This window comes from Lepidochelys olivacea (assembly GCF_965140295.1).
Source record: "Lepidochelys olivacea isolate rLepOli2 genome assembly, chromosome: 3".
In the NCBI taxonomy this organism is placed as follows: domain Eukaryota; kingdom Metazoa; phylum Chordata; order Testudines; family Cheloniidae; genus Lepidochelys; species Lepidochelys olivacea.
In genome coordinates this window covers 86668069-86683229 of record NC_140413.1, presented here as the reverse complement: position 1 = coordinate 86683229, position 15161 = coordinate 86668069, and the positions used below count along the sequence as shown (strand labels likewise).

The following is a 15161-nucleotide window of genomic DNA, read 5'->3' as shown; positions in this document are numbered from 1 at the left end:
CCACCGCAGTGACATACTAGGGTTCAATCCAGACTGAATAGCTGTGTCACCCCTGTTGGGGGTGCCCTTTACAATGCTTTGCTGCTGTAGCCTCCAACCTGAACTGCTCAGAAACAGCCTCCAGCATGTAAGTCACTCCCATCTATGTCTTTGTGCATGCTGCAGCCAGCCAGCCACACCATGGCTCTTACCAAGTTTAAAAATTACCACAGGGTGACCCCCAACTCACTCCCTGTCCCAGATTTTCCCCAGAAATGTATGTCCTGGACAGTACAAATATATTGTCAGTTATTCCTTGAAGGGAATAATGTGCACACAACTCGGTACCCCAAATGGAGTTACCCAGACACTTTGACTTAAACACACTGGATTAGATAAAACAATAAAAGAAGTTCATTAACTACAAGGAGAGATTTTAAGTGAGTACAAGGAATGAGACATAAAAGCCAGAAATGGTGACAAGAAAAATAAAGATAAAATGGTTACAGGTGCCTAATTTAGAAAACTATATTAGATTCAAAGCAAAGTTTTCTTACCACATGCTCCGTCAGGTTACTGACCAAACTCTCAGGTCAGGACCCTTCCTCAAGAGTCTAATAGCTGCTTTCTTTGTCTCTTCAGGTGCAGTCAATGTGATGGGCAGGGAGAGAAAGAAGGGTGTCTTGGGGGTCAGGCTTGACAAAGCCCTGGCTGGGATGATTTAACTGGGAATTGGTCCTGCTTCGAGCAGGGGGTTGGACTAGATGACCTTCTGGGGTCCCTTCCAACCCTGATATTCTATGAAAGGCTATTTCTATGAAAGGGGTTCTGCCCCTTCCTTTTTGTAGTCCTGTCCTCCCCCTTTGAGAAGCATTTCCAGCTGGGAGCAAGATGATGAGCAGTCTGTGTAGAAGGGAACTCCATCCTTCTTCTTTGCTAAAGTGTAGATTTTTTTTCTTAATCCCTGGCCCCTTTCCTGCCCAAAAGTGGCCGCTTAGCAGGTAATAGTCCATTAGCCTTGGTTACATCTGGCTGAGGTGTCAGCTTGCCCTTTGTCTCTGAGGAACCTTTTGGCCACTTCTCAGACTTATCTGGAAAACATACTTTTAGTCATGTTTTCAGCTTATGTTTATAACTTGACATATAACGCTGCCACATGCATTTTGCCATGATTTTATTGATCAGAAAATTGAGTTTTTTAAATGATACCTCACAAGGCCTACCTTGTACAAACATTATTACCATGGTGCGTAGGATGTGAACGCAGTACGCTGTTCTGTCACCACCAGCACTTGTGCCTATGTGAGCCTTCCCTGTTGCTGCTCATGCTTTCAGAAGTTTCAGGAGAGTTAAATTGATCTGATTTCTTGTCAGTTCTGATGCTGCCCCTCAGGTTCCTAGTAGCAACAGTGAAAACTAAACAAGTGTGGTCAGCTTTCATGCTGCAGCATCCTGTGCAGATTTAGGCTGGTATTGCTCAGACAACGGTGGGTCACAACACAGCAAACCCAAGCATCAAAATCCCTGGGTCACCAGAGCTCAGTAGAAGCCTGCGAAGGAGAAGCAGTTTCTTATTTCTTCCAGCTGCTGTGGCTGCTGCCTCCATTCCTTCTGTGCCCATCCTGCCTATCACGCAGTCCCAGAGCAGCTTCTTTCTCAACTCTAGAGCAGGGGAATCAGTGCTTCAAGGAGTTGTGGGTACTGAGCACTGTGCAGGAGAGAAGTGAAGGAGAAATACCACCATCCACTGGCTCCCGCACTTAGTAGCACAAACTGGCTGAATCCTCCACAAAATTGCTGAAAATGTTCAGGTGAAATATATCATTTTTTGCAGCTGCAAAAGAATTCTTCCATCAGCCTAGCTACCACCTTGCAGGGAGATGGATTATCTATGTTGATGGGAAAACCCCGCTTGGCATAGGTAGACTCTACGCCAAAGTGTTACAGCGGTGCAGCTATGCTGCTGTAGCATTTCAAGTGTAGACAAGCCCTTAGAATCAGTGGCTCAAAATGCTCCTGCAGGCTGTCCACCCACCTTCTTAAGCCCAGCGTACTGAGTGGCACAGACAGCTGGGTATAATTAGAATGTAACTTGGATATTATTGTTACATGTGTCTTCACACTCTAAACCAAAATTTCACCCGGAGTTCTATTCATTGTTTAAATTAAAATATCAAACAATGAGCAGTGTGTTTACCTTGCTTAGTTATTGGTGTTAACCCTTAAATAAGGCTTTAAAACTCCTTATTAGAATAAAGGAAAGAAATTCTCATCTCTAGACTAAGTCTGCCTATTACTGAAGTAGTGCACTCATTTAAAGACTGAAGGCTTTCTTTGCCAGGGTAGCTATACATAAATCCTCTTTTTTTTTTTTTTTTTTTTTTTAAGAAAAAAATTACAATGTATAAGCTTGGATTCTGAACAATGCAGCAAAACCTGTCTAACTTACAGACCTTCTGAGCTGTGGATTTCAATGGTGCTTGCTTTTAATAAATCAAATAAAACTACAACTACCCAGAACAATCTACAAGGTTTGACTCAAGTTACTGTTCCTTTAAGACACTGCAGTTTTGACTGAAACTGGCATGCTATAGAGAATGAAAAAGAATTCACTGTTTCTAAAAAAGATGAGGCCATAACATTCACAAACTCATCTGGCAAGGAAATGCTATAGAAACTAGAAAAAGTGGCAAAGTGATCTTTTGTTGGAGTTTGGAGGGTGAGCCTCCTCTTCTTTCATTTGTTGCACTGGGGAGTTTTTGATTACGCCTGCTCAAACAGACGCTTTGTGCTAATGTGTTTTCTTGTGGATTTGCCAGGTGACCTCCAACCCTTCGGCAACAGGCCAGTTCCACCACAACAACTGTTCCTTAAACAAGCACAGCAAGTGAAGTCAGTTTTTGCCACTACTGTCCAGATGGAACACTGACTTTCCTGTTCCTCTCTTGCTGATAGTGAATATAGCCTTAGATTCTTACATTAAAGCGATACAGGAATCTGAGAGGTGCTCCACTGAATATCAACATTAGGAAGATGCATATATTTCTCAGACCCATCATCTAAATCTTTTCTCTTTTGATGCAGTTGCCACCAATCTGTATTTGTGGACATCTCTGTTATGATCACTCTGGCAGAGAGGGCCAGTCAGGTAGCATTTTGTCCCTTGACCTGTCTTATATACATGCATCCTCTCCAATCTCTGGGCTCTAGTGCTGGCTGACCAGGGACAGAAATAGATGGCACAACTAAAGTCAGGCATGAGAGAGAAAAGGCCATTAAAGGAAGAAGGTAAGCAGTCAAGCAAGGCCATAGTCCTCTACAGGGCATATGATGCAAACTAAGTATTGTTAGCTTTCTCTTGTATTATGTATGTACCAACAGTTTAGCATGTTTTCTCTGGGGGCTTCCTCTTTTGCCACCATTCAAGTGTCAAAGAATGACACAATTGATTTGGCACCCTGAAGCTCAGAAACCAGTTCTGCTGGTTGGGGGTAATAGGAGCTTCTCATTCTCCTAAAATGTTCCTTAGCTTCATTTTAGAAGATTCCTTCATATTAAACTTTCAGCAGTTCCTTATAGACAACTGAGAATAATAGGAGCGCTCAGCTTGTCAAATGGCCTTTGCTTTGTGCCAGCATAATGCAGATGTAGGAATTCATTTAGGACACATCTTCCAGTTATACCTCCAATAGGTGAATTGTCACTTGTTATCAGCTTATTCATGCTACTCGGACTTCTAGTTGCTTCGGGTAGGCAGGTAATTATAAAATGCTGAAACTTTGTGCTCATACAACTCAGTAAATCGTGGAGATGGAGCTTTAAAGGACAGCTCTTTAATAATCAAATTCGTGCAGCTAGATCTTTCCTCGTTCCTGTTTCTCTCATGAATTTGTTGTTTAAACGCCTTCACTGATTTTTTGTTGTTAGACAGTAAGGTTTTGACCATGGCATGTATGGCCTTTGCTGAGAAATATCAATTTATCTGTTTAATTTTCTGTGTATCCTTAAAAATCTCATTATCAAGTCAGACACTTTAAAAAAATCAAAGAAGACTGGGCGCTTGCCAATGATCCTGTCAGGTATAAAAATAAATGTATAATAAAATGCCTTCTAAAAGATTGAGAAACAATAGATGGTGTTCAAAAGTGTTAACTTTTAATATTTGCAGGGCGTCTTCATGATGTGTTCTCTAATTCCAGCAAACCGTAGAATCACTGATAGAACCAAAATGAAGGTGGTCATTAGTAAACTTCGGAGAATTAAAAAAAAATAGTGAGAGTTGACCCATTATGTTGCATATATTATGCTGGTTTAGATCTTTGGAAAAAAAAAAAGAAGAACCTTCAAGATTAAAAAAGAACAAAACGGTTACTACTGAGAATACCAGAGTAAATCTAAGAAAACTGAATGGGTGGAACAAGCGAAGGATACTACCAATCTACTAGAATTCTTTGAGGGGTCAGCAAGCATGTGGACAAGGGGGATCCAGTGGACATAGTGTATTTAAATTTTCAGAAAGCCTTTGACAAGGTCCCTCACCAAAGGCTCTTAAGCAAAGTAAGCTGTCATGGGATAAGAGGGAAGGTTTTCTCATGGATTGGTAACTGGTTAAAAGATAGGAAACAAAGGGTAGGAATAAATGGTCAGTTTTCCGAATGGAGAGAGGTAAATAGTGGTGTCCCCCAGGGGTCTGTACTGGGCCCAGTCCTATTCAACATATTCATAAATGATCTGGAAAAGGGGGTAAACAGTGAGGTGGCAGAATTTGCAGATGATACAAAACTTCTCAAGATAATTAAGTCCAAGACAGACTGTGAAGAGCTACAAAAGGATCTCTCAAAACTGAGTGACTGGGCAACAAAATGGCAGATGAAATTCAGTGTTGATAAAGGCAAGTAATGCACATGGGAAAACATAATCCCAACTATACACTTTGATACAGGAGGGCCAGGGAACAGTGGGAGAGTGCTAGAGGAGAAATATATAAGCTCAAGACTAATTAAGGCATGGTTCCCTCTAGACTAGGGAAGGTGGCTGCAGGTTAATTGCAGCACCTGCAGTCAATTAAGGCTCTGTTAGGAACCTAACAAACCCCCCTACTTCAGACAGACGGAGGAGGTGGAAGGAGAGAGGACTGGAGCTTGGAGGTGTGCTGCGAGACTTGGAAAATCAGAAAACCGAAGTAAAGGGGACCGTGCTGCAGTAGGGGAGGGAGACTACCTTCCCCAGCATCTAAGGACTGCAGGTACCCCACCCAAGGGGGAAGAGGGTAAGAACCCACAGGGGTTGAAAGGGGCTGGGGCTCAGAGTGAGGGCCCAGACCCCAACTCTGCTTCCATCCTTTACCACCTTTCTGGGCCACTAGCGGGGCCATCAATGCCCCAAGAACAGGGGCAAGGGGTGTCATCTTAGCTCCCCGCCAAGAAAAGCGCAGGACCCACCAGACTAACATCGGACATCTTGACACACCATATAAAATGATGGCATCTAAATTAGCTGTTACCTCGCAAGAAAGAGATCTTGGAGTCATTGTGGATAGTTCTCTGAAAACATCCACTCAATGTGCAGTGACAGTCAAAAAAAGCGAATGTTGGGAATCATTAAGAAGGAATAGATAATAAGACAAAAAATATCATATTGCCTCTATATAAATCCATGGTATGTCCACATCTTGAATACTGCATGCAGATGTGGTTCCCCATCTCAAAAAAGAGATATTATACTTGGAAAAGGTTCAGAAAAGGGCAACAACAATGATTAGGGATATACAGAACGGCTGCCAAATGAAGAGATTAATAAGGCTGGGACTTTTCAGCTTGGAAAAGATGCCTAAGGGGGGGATATGATAGAGGTCTATAAAATCATGACTGGTGTGGAGAAAGTAAATAAGGAAGTGTCATTTACTCCTTATAACACAAGAGCTAGGGGCTACCAAATTAAATTAATAGGCAGCAGGTTTAAAACAAACAAAAGGAAGTATTTTTTTTTCACACAATGCACTGTCAACCTGTGGAACTCCTTGCCAGAGGATGTTGTGGAGGCCAAGACTATAACACAATTCAAAAAAGAACTAGATAAGTTCATGGAGGATAGGTCCATCAGTGGCTATTAGCTAGGATGAGCAGGGTTTGTGTCCATAGCCTCTATTTGCCAGAAACTGGGAATGGGTGATAGAGGATGGATCCCTTGATGACTACCTGTTCTGTTCATTGCCTCTGGGGCACCTGGCATTGGCCACTGTCAGAAGACAGAATATTGGGCTAGATGGACCTTTGGTCTGACCCAATATGGCCGTTCTTATGTACTATAAGTATTGACCTGAATCTTCAAAAGTGGCTAACTTTGAACGCCTTGTGTTTGGTGCCCAACTTGAATCAGATGTTTCAATATTGTCAGAGTTGATGCTCAGGACTTTCTGAAAATCACATCAAGCTGGATTCCCAAAAATTGAGGCACACAATCATTTATTGCTCTTAAAATTTAGGCCATTGCTTTTAGTCTGCAATGGGCCCAAAAGATGAATTAAGGCTAAATGAAGTGCAAATGTCAATGTTTATTTATCCCCTTGAACCTGATTGCATGTGGCATGCCGCACACAAAAAGATTGAGGTTACTTTTTAAAAATTACTTAATTCTTCTTGACAAAAAGATTCAGGCCAATACTTTGTCAGTAAACCAGAAAGGACAATAACCCAGAATGTGACCTTCTGTATTTCAGAAGTCTTCTATAACTCATTCAACTTGGTATCTTTGTCACAGAACGATGCATTCGGGGATACTTTCAGCAAAACAGAAAATATCAAGAAGATATCCCGATTCGAGGAAAAATTCTTAAACTTCTTTGTTTGGATGCTGCCTCTGGCTGGGTTAATGAGGACGTTTATCATATAAACTGAGTAAAAGCCCAGGTTTTCATTTTTCCTATGTAGTTGGCATTCACTAGAACCTGACAGGTTTCAGAGTAGCAGCCGTGTTAGTCTGTATTCGCAAAAAGAAAAGGAGTACTTGTGGCACCTTAGAGACTAACCAATTTATTTGAGCATAAGCTTTCGTGAGCTACAGCTCACTTCATCGATGAAGTGAGCTGTAGCTCACGAAAGCTTATGCTCAAATAAATTGGTTAGTCTCTAAGGTGCCACAAGTACTAGAACCTGAGACTCCTTTCTCCAGCTTCCCTGCTAGTAATTTCCAATCAACCTCTAAAAGTTAACTAAAAGAAGCAGTTATGTTAATTATTTACTCCCTCCTGCCTTTTCACCTTCTCAATTGAAAGAAATTCTCCAAGGAATTTACTTTGTGATCAACTCTAGTTGCCAAAATAAAAAAACAAACAGGAGAGAGGAAGAATGTGTCCCTGCTGCATCTCAGTGTCTTTGTCACAGTGAATAGCTTCAGTCTGAAGCTGTTGAGGTCTATCACCAGTGCAATAGATTTGAGGGTAGGGGGTATGGCATCAATAGACCTATGAGCTGCTCCTTATCTTCCTTCATCTAGTACTGCCTCCATTCTAGTGAAAGCTGCATTTGCAACTAGAACATTATTTTAAGAGTAGCAGATTGTGGTATATTCTCCAGAATTTAGAATTGCAGTAGAGGGCTGTAAGACTCTTCATAAAGTTTTTAATAGCCTGAAGAAATATATTCATGATAAATGTCCACTACAAACCTGGACCCAGCCACTTCTTCCTGATGATTTTTAGGTACGGGAACTAGAGTAGGCTATGGCTTGTCAGCTTTGGTGTAGTTTGAGAAGCAAGAAATATTGAACTTCTTCTTTAGGACCCCTTTGTGCCTTAGTGAAAGATATTATAGAAATTTCTGTGGTGCTCCCTTTCCTTTGGGCTTCAGAAACTAAAGGAAAAGCTCCACTGAATAGGGAACAATGAAATCATTGCAGTATTGGACTGTATGATCACATCCTAAAGCCCCATTCCTTCCTAATAGCTGTCCCTTGAAGAAATGGGGCTTCTGTCCCCAGGGATGAAAGTAAGTTAGAGGACTTACCGGTACACCGGAGTCCTGAGCAGGGGGCATGGCCTCAACCGGAAGAGGCGTGGCCTTAAATCCCTGGGCCCTTTAAATGCCCGCCGGAGCCCCACCACCGCTACCCCAGGGCTTTGGCAGCAGAGCTCCAGCGGGGATTTAAAGGGCTGGGGCAGTAGGGGTGGCTCCGGGGCTCTTTAAATCCCCGCCAGAGCCTTACCCCAGGGCTCGGGCAGCAGGGCTCAGACGAGGATTTAAAGGGCTTGGGGCTCCAGCCGCTGCTACCGCCCCGGCCCTTTAAATCCCCTCCAGAGCCCCGCCGCTGCTACCCCAGGGCTTGGGCAGCAGGGCTCAGGCTGGGATTTAAAGGGCCGGGGGCGGGGCGGGATAGTGGCAGCTGGAGCTCCGGGGCCCTTTAAATCCCTGCCGCAGCCCTGCCACTGCTACCCCAGGGCTTTAAATTGCCCTCTCTGAAAGTCGGTCCTGGTACGGCGCACCGGCTCTTACCAGTACGCCATACCGGGGCATACCGGCTTACTTTCACCTCTGTCTGTCCCTACCATGGAACCTAACATGTACATCTCAGTCTGTGCTCCTAATGAATCAAATACAGTTAGGGTATAGTAATAACTGCTACCACCACTAAAATAGCAGAAGCTCTCCCTGATGAGGCCCCAAAACATAAGCACTGAGACAAGTCATTTCCATAGTGGAATGCATGTGCTTCGCTTTTAGTATATACTTCATTGAGACTTAAATACATGCATAAGTGATGTCCTGAATAGGGATGTTTTCCTAAATCAGAGCTACAGTGCGATAAGCAGCATTTCAACCTCATGTCTGGACCCCATGTGGTCAGAATACTTCTGGTATAAACAAATCTCCCATAGTGTTTTACTTACATATGGAACATATTTAGACTTGGCAAAATTCAATTGTTGTTTTATTATTATTATTATTATTATTTCAATGTATAATATCAATGTTTATTTTAAGCATATTTTCAATTTTTATTCATTTTTTTCCTGCAACTGTGAAAATTTAAAAATCTAGCTGAGATAATTATTTAATGACAGTAGACACTGAGATTCAAAAAGTTAAAGCTTTATAACTGTTAAAACACATCGTCATATGTCAACGTTTTAGCCTCAAGTCAAACTCTAATAAGTTCTCAAGCAGCATTTTTCTTTGCCTATCTGTGAATTTCAACAATTATTGATTGGAAATATTTTTTAGTCAGTTTGTATGGGTAGAATGAAATCAGTGTTTATCGACATTTACTGAAAAAATTGAATGCTTCCAAGCCTAAATATACGCCTTAGTTTAATGTACATGAAGCAGAGGCTCCTGTACAGACATTAACAGAGATGTAATGTTGTATAACGCTGATCTGCTTCTTGACTCCTCTGGTCAAAACTTTGTAGCTTTGCAAGGAGCCGGCTTAAGTCAGATTCAGCTCATTTGGCTGCTCTTCTCTCTTCGAACAGGAAACAATTAGTATAGCTGCAGAGAGTGGGAGGAAAGCAAGCACAAGAGCTTATACAAATATTTTTGTTATTAACATTTTAATGTTTCTAGCCCATTTGTTAAACTATTTTTCTTTTTCAATAAAAATGAAACTGTTCTAGCAAAGTGTGTGATTAATCCTCCCTCCCCCCCAAAATGCTTTGCTTGCTAAAATTCTAAAATTATAATGCATCTTAGTGATTACATCTCTATTTTTATGGAATGTGGTAATCTGAGGGGTGGCAGAGAAAGAGCTGTAAGGAAGAGCTCAATATTGAAACAAAATCCCACTAGTAAAACCAGAATTTGTGAATAGATCATCTTATTTTTAACGTTGCCATAGTGGTAGGTGGCTTTTGTTGTTCTTTAGTCTTGGCTTCTCTCGAGAATAGTTTTCAGAATCAATAATCTTCAAGAAAAAGTGGGGTAGTGTTATTTTAGTAGATAAAAGAAGATTGAGACTAATTAGATATTAATCAAAAGTAATGACGTTTAAGGTGCTACAATAGTATAAATAATAATGACAGAATTCGTTTTCTGTTTTTTATCCAACAAGAATGTTTCTGCCACTTGAAAAGAAACAATTTCTTTGGCTAAGCTAGCACTAAGTATCCTGCAATGGAGTTACTAGATTCCAGATAGTTAACATGGACAAGAAAGAGACAGGTCCAACAGTAGATATTTTCAATTGTCACTAAGGAAGTCTCATGAAATGTATGTTTTGAAACAAACCAGAAACATATGCAGCTTGTTTGCATTTGAAAAGTTAAATAATTAAGCCATTTATTTGCTTTTGTAGCAACACCAATGACAAATTATGAAATCGCCACATGACCCACTAAATTATATGTGCGAGAAATACTGCATTTCCTAATGGAAACTTGTTCATTTACCAAAAGTTGCACAGCGTGTTGGATGAACAATGTGGTATGTTGATCTCTTGAGAGTTTGGTGTCAATACATTCCAGATTTTGTTTGGTCATCTCAGCTCTGTCGTTAGTGAACATGTTTCCAACCTTACAAAACTGTAAATCCTGACTTTTGGTGGGTCTGTTCTGTGGTAACGAAGGAGTTTAGTTCTTGCAGTCCAGTCATTGATATAACTAGAATAGTGATGTTGAATGGAGATATTTATTATCTGTGAAAACCCTGAAGTAATCTTGAATCATTTCCAGCAATGTGTTTGTGCATTCTCCCAGATGTAACTGTGCATCATATAATTTGTTGCCTAGTTCGTTTCTTTGAGCCAGGAATGGACAACTTTTCAAAGTCTTGGCTTGAAAAGATGCATGTATGTTACACCCTCTGTCACACTTTACAAGGTACTACAATCAGGCAGTCTTTATACTTGATCTGTCTAGACATTGTAACCAAGCTTAAAAGGACAAATGAAAGAAAAAGCCCTCTTCATCAGACCTTTTTTCATTCTGCACCCAGTTCTGACTCTCAAGCTGCACACTAACAAGAAAAGACAATGGGGGTAAATAGGCTAAAAAGCCACTGGAGTGGGACAGGAGAAAGAACTCACAGCTCAGTGGTCCTCTGTTAATATTTGTTTGATTAACATGCAAAAAGTATTTGTCTTGAAAATCTGTATATGTATTCATTGGTGGTATGATTTTCTAATTAATTGTCTCTTTCAGAATTATTCACTTGAATAATTTTACTTTTGAGGCATTTGTAATTTTAACTTCCTCTCATTGACTGACTGAACATGCCAATCAAATAGGTAGGGACAGATCATCAGCTGCTATAAATTTAATGCACAAACTCTCAAACTTCAATAGAGCTATATCAATTTATACTAGCTTAAGATCTGTGTGTATTTAGTAGAACTGGGAGAAAAACAGTCATTATCTTCATTGATTTTTTTTTTTTAATTTGCTGGGAGAAAGTACTTGTTTTTTAACTGGGAGGGATTTTTTTTTTTTTTGGCTTTTTTTGGGTTAACCCCTTCTTTTTCCTTCTCCTCTGCCTTCCTACCTTTCTCAGTGCCAAACTGGGAAAAGAAAAAAGGGGAGAGAAAGGAAGGAGCAACCTTTTTGTCAAAGGGGAAATTTTTAAAAAATGAAAAAGTCACTGAAAATGTCACTTAGTAAAGTAATAAACTCTGCATGAGAGCAAATGTTTTCAAATGAAAAATGTTGTTCTGCTGTAACTTTTACCTCTTGAGAGATTCTCCAGTTTCTTAATACTTCGCACTTTCATAGAGCATTTTTGCATTTTCAAATTCCTTGTGTTGCTTTAGTTGATTAGGAATTTCACTCACACTGTCGCTATTAATTGGTTCAGATTTGTATAGTTTGCCTTCTACCTGAGAGGCCAAATCCTCTCAACTGCAAAGCTAGATGTGCATGATTCCTATTTGATGTGGTGCTTTTATATGGCGGCTGCACCTTACTGCCCTGTTCAAAGTTGCAGTAATGGCAGCATGTTTATAGAGTGTCCACAAGAGCATCTTTTCAATAAAACCTATTTTATTATCATTTAATGAAAATTGTGGAGAGAATTTCCAAACAATTAAGAAAATGTAATTTTCCACTGAAATGTCAAGCTTTTAATGAGATTTATATTTAAATAATGATGGTTTTGTCTGCAAAAGTAGTGTTTTGAGAGAGAAATAAATTAAATGACTTGGTAACACTGTGTACAAACATCTTTTTAAAGGAAGTAGTATTTCCAGGGTATCAAAGAACAGTATAGCACTAGTTTGAAATATGGATGGGATTCTCAAGTCTGATAAGGCCAATTAACACTCCATAAGCAGCCCTAACTGAACCAAGGTTGGGCAGCCCTAAATCAGGGAATCATAACCAGCTTTCTGCAGCCCCCTCTCCACTCTGTTGGGTAGGTCTACATCGCAGCTGGAAGCATACTTCCCAGTGCAAGCGTGCAGACACGCTGGGTCTGCTCAAGCTACTGTGTTAAAAATAGCAGTGTAGCCAGGGATAGCTGGGGTGCAGCTTGGGCTAGCTGCCATAATATGGACCAAGGGGGTCTGGACAGATTTGAACTCGAGAAAGCTTTGTTTTTCAGCCTCTTCTGTTGCCAGTTCTCTCTTCCATAGGTCTAGGGTTTGGTGGCTTAATGTCCCCTCTGTCATTCTTAGCCTGCTTCCTCATGTCTGTCTGTCTCACATAATGGCATCAGCATTGCCTTACCTCCATGTGAAGTCAGTGGGAGCTATTGGGTGCTCAGCGCTTTTGAAAATTAAACCACTTTTTAGATCCCTAAATATGGATTTAAGAGAAGAGTGCCACAGTAGCCTCCTCAAAAACAATCTACATTTATCGGCAAAAATTGAACTTTCGCTAGGGTGACCAGACAGCAAATGTGAAAAATCGGGTTGGGGGTGGGGGTAATAGGAGCCTATATAAGAAAAAGACCCAAAAATCGGGACTGTCCCGATTAAAATTGGGACATCTGGTCACCTGAACTTTCACTCACGAGTGGCAAGCTGGTCAGCTTAACTTAGTTCTTAGTAGTGCCTATGATCCAGCAAGCATCACTGTAAAAACACTTTTCTCTTCTTCTTTTTTTGCTGTAGGATTTTAGATAATGGGCTGTGTGCAATGCAAGGATAAAGAAGCAACAAAACTGACAGACGAGAGGGACGGTAGTTTAACTCAGAGTTCAGGATATCGCTATGGCACAGATCCCACTCCACAGCACTACCCTAGCTTCGGTGTTACTTCAATTCCAAACTACAACAACTTCCACGCAACAGGAGGCCAGGGACTGACTGTCTTTGGGGGTGTCAATTCCTCTTCTCATACTGGGACTTTGCGTACAAGAGGAGGAACAGGTGGGTCCTGATGCAAGCTTATTTCATGGTATATTTTAGCACATTTATTTAAAAATGTATTTATTTAGTATAAAGTACAACTAGAGCTCAGAGACTACTCTGAAATTAAAGGGGCCTATTGACTTTGGAAAAAGTCACCTCTGACATATAATCATTGAAATAAACTGTACTAAGCATTGAAGTTACTGAGTAAAATAACCGTAATTTCAACCATATAACTACTAACTTACAGTAGTTACTAGTTGTAAGCAGTGGGGGTAACCTAACTAGCTATAGTAATTACAAACCAAACTGAGCTCTTTTGCACACACACATCATTGCATGGTATCACAATGAAAGTGTTATTCAGCTATCTTCTCCTTTTTCAGGTGTAACTCTTTTTGTGGCGCTTTATGACTATGAAGCAAGAACAGAAGATGACTTAAGTTTTCAGAAAGGAGAAAAATTTCAGATACTTAACAGCTCGTGAGTTTCAAGGGGGTGGCATGCTTGTCAGTTACTATCTTATAATTAAAGATAGCATAATGTCAACAGTTTTGTTTATCAACTTATATAATCGGTAAAAGAAAAGGTGTCAGATTCAAGAAATATGCTTTTTAGGTCTTGTGCTTGTCTTCCGCTGCTTTTTACAGACTTTATTATGGGGGGAAATTTCCAGCACTGCAATTTTTCTTTGAAAAGTGGCATCGTGAGGTTCCATGGTGAGAGCCTCTTTCAATGATTTCAATAGCTAATGGAATTTAGAATTCACAGCAAATTCAATCTTGGAACTGAGAGCACAAGCTTCTGTGCATCACCACCAATAATAAAAGTGCTGCAAGCCAAACCAGGCCCATGTTCACACCTCTGCAATTCCATTATCTTCAATATTTAACATGGAAGTTTAATTTGAAAGAAAATAAAACTTGATTCACAAGAAGGAATACAGTCCCGCTCTGTATGCCAATGGGAGTAAAAAGCAATAATATTTTTGTCACACAGTAAGAGGCTACTATAACTCTGAATATGCACAGGGAGCAGATCTGTTGAGTAATGCACCATTTCTACAGTCATATTGTAGAACTGCACTTTAAGCCACTTTCTTAAAATAAATTTTAGCTACTGTCCATGAAAAGCTACTCATTTGGGGGTTAAAATCTGCTTCTAAAAAATTACTGTGCTGGCAATTTACTGTGAATCCTATATTGGAATAACTTGTAGAAAGCTTTACGTGTTGTGGGCAATGTTGCTATCATAATGAAATAAAAAGTATCCAGTAAGGGACAAAAGCAGTATCACGTTCTGTTTTATGACAGTGGGCTAAATTCATCCCTGATGTAACTCCATCAACTTTAATAGAATAACTTCTGGGCTCAGTTTGGCCCAGCGTCCATTAAAAATGAAGAGAGTCAGGTAGTTCTGTGAAATATTTCATGAAACTGTGCAGCTGGAGAGCTTTGATGTAGATGAAAGTACAGAAGCCTCAGTTAAGACTTGTAAAGAGAACAGCAGTTTGAAAACATCTCCACTTCTAAATTAGCAATTGCAAAAAAAAAAAAAAATCTGACACACAATTTTTATATTATCCACTTTTTTTACATTGCCTGGTGTTATCCTAGCCTTGAAGCAAGCTATATCACTGCTTGAAACACACAAAAAATCCAGTCTATTATAAATTCCTTAAACATTCCACTTAATGAAGTCAATGGGAGCTCACAGTAAGCTATATTTGGAATCATTGTAAGGACAGAGAAAAAGAACAGATTCCACCCACACATGAATGGTAGCAATGCATGCATTTTGATGTTGGTACATATTGTGTGGAGGAAGGTTTTCTAGAAAGAAAATCAGCTACCCATTGACTGCCTTAGGAGCTGTGGGTGGTCAGTAACCATCAGGATTGGGCCTAC

At 40.3% G+C, this 15161-nt stretch overlaps 1 protein-coding gene across 4 annotated transcripts in view; it reads left to right on the top strand.

The window, feature by feature from the left end:
• Positions 1–15161, top strand: part of FYN (FYN proto-oncogene, Src family tyrosine kinase) — a 187478-nt gene that overhangs the window by 127098 nt on the left and 45219 nt on the right. For all 4 annotated transcript variants that reach the window (XM_084623473.1, XM_084623472.1, XM_084623471.1 and 1 more), the window contains 2 exons: positions 13015–13272; positions 13641–13737. In XM_084623473.1, the coding sequence (XP_084479599.1) occupies positions 13026–13272; positions 13641–13737 (344 nt within the window). In that variant the 5' untranslated portion in view covers positions 13015–13025. The remainder of the gene's footprint in view (positions 1–13014; positions 13273–13640; positions 13738–15161) is intronic.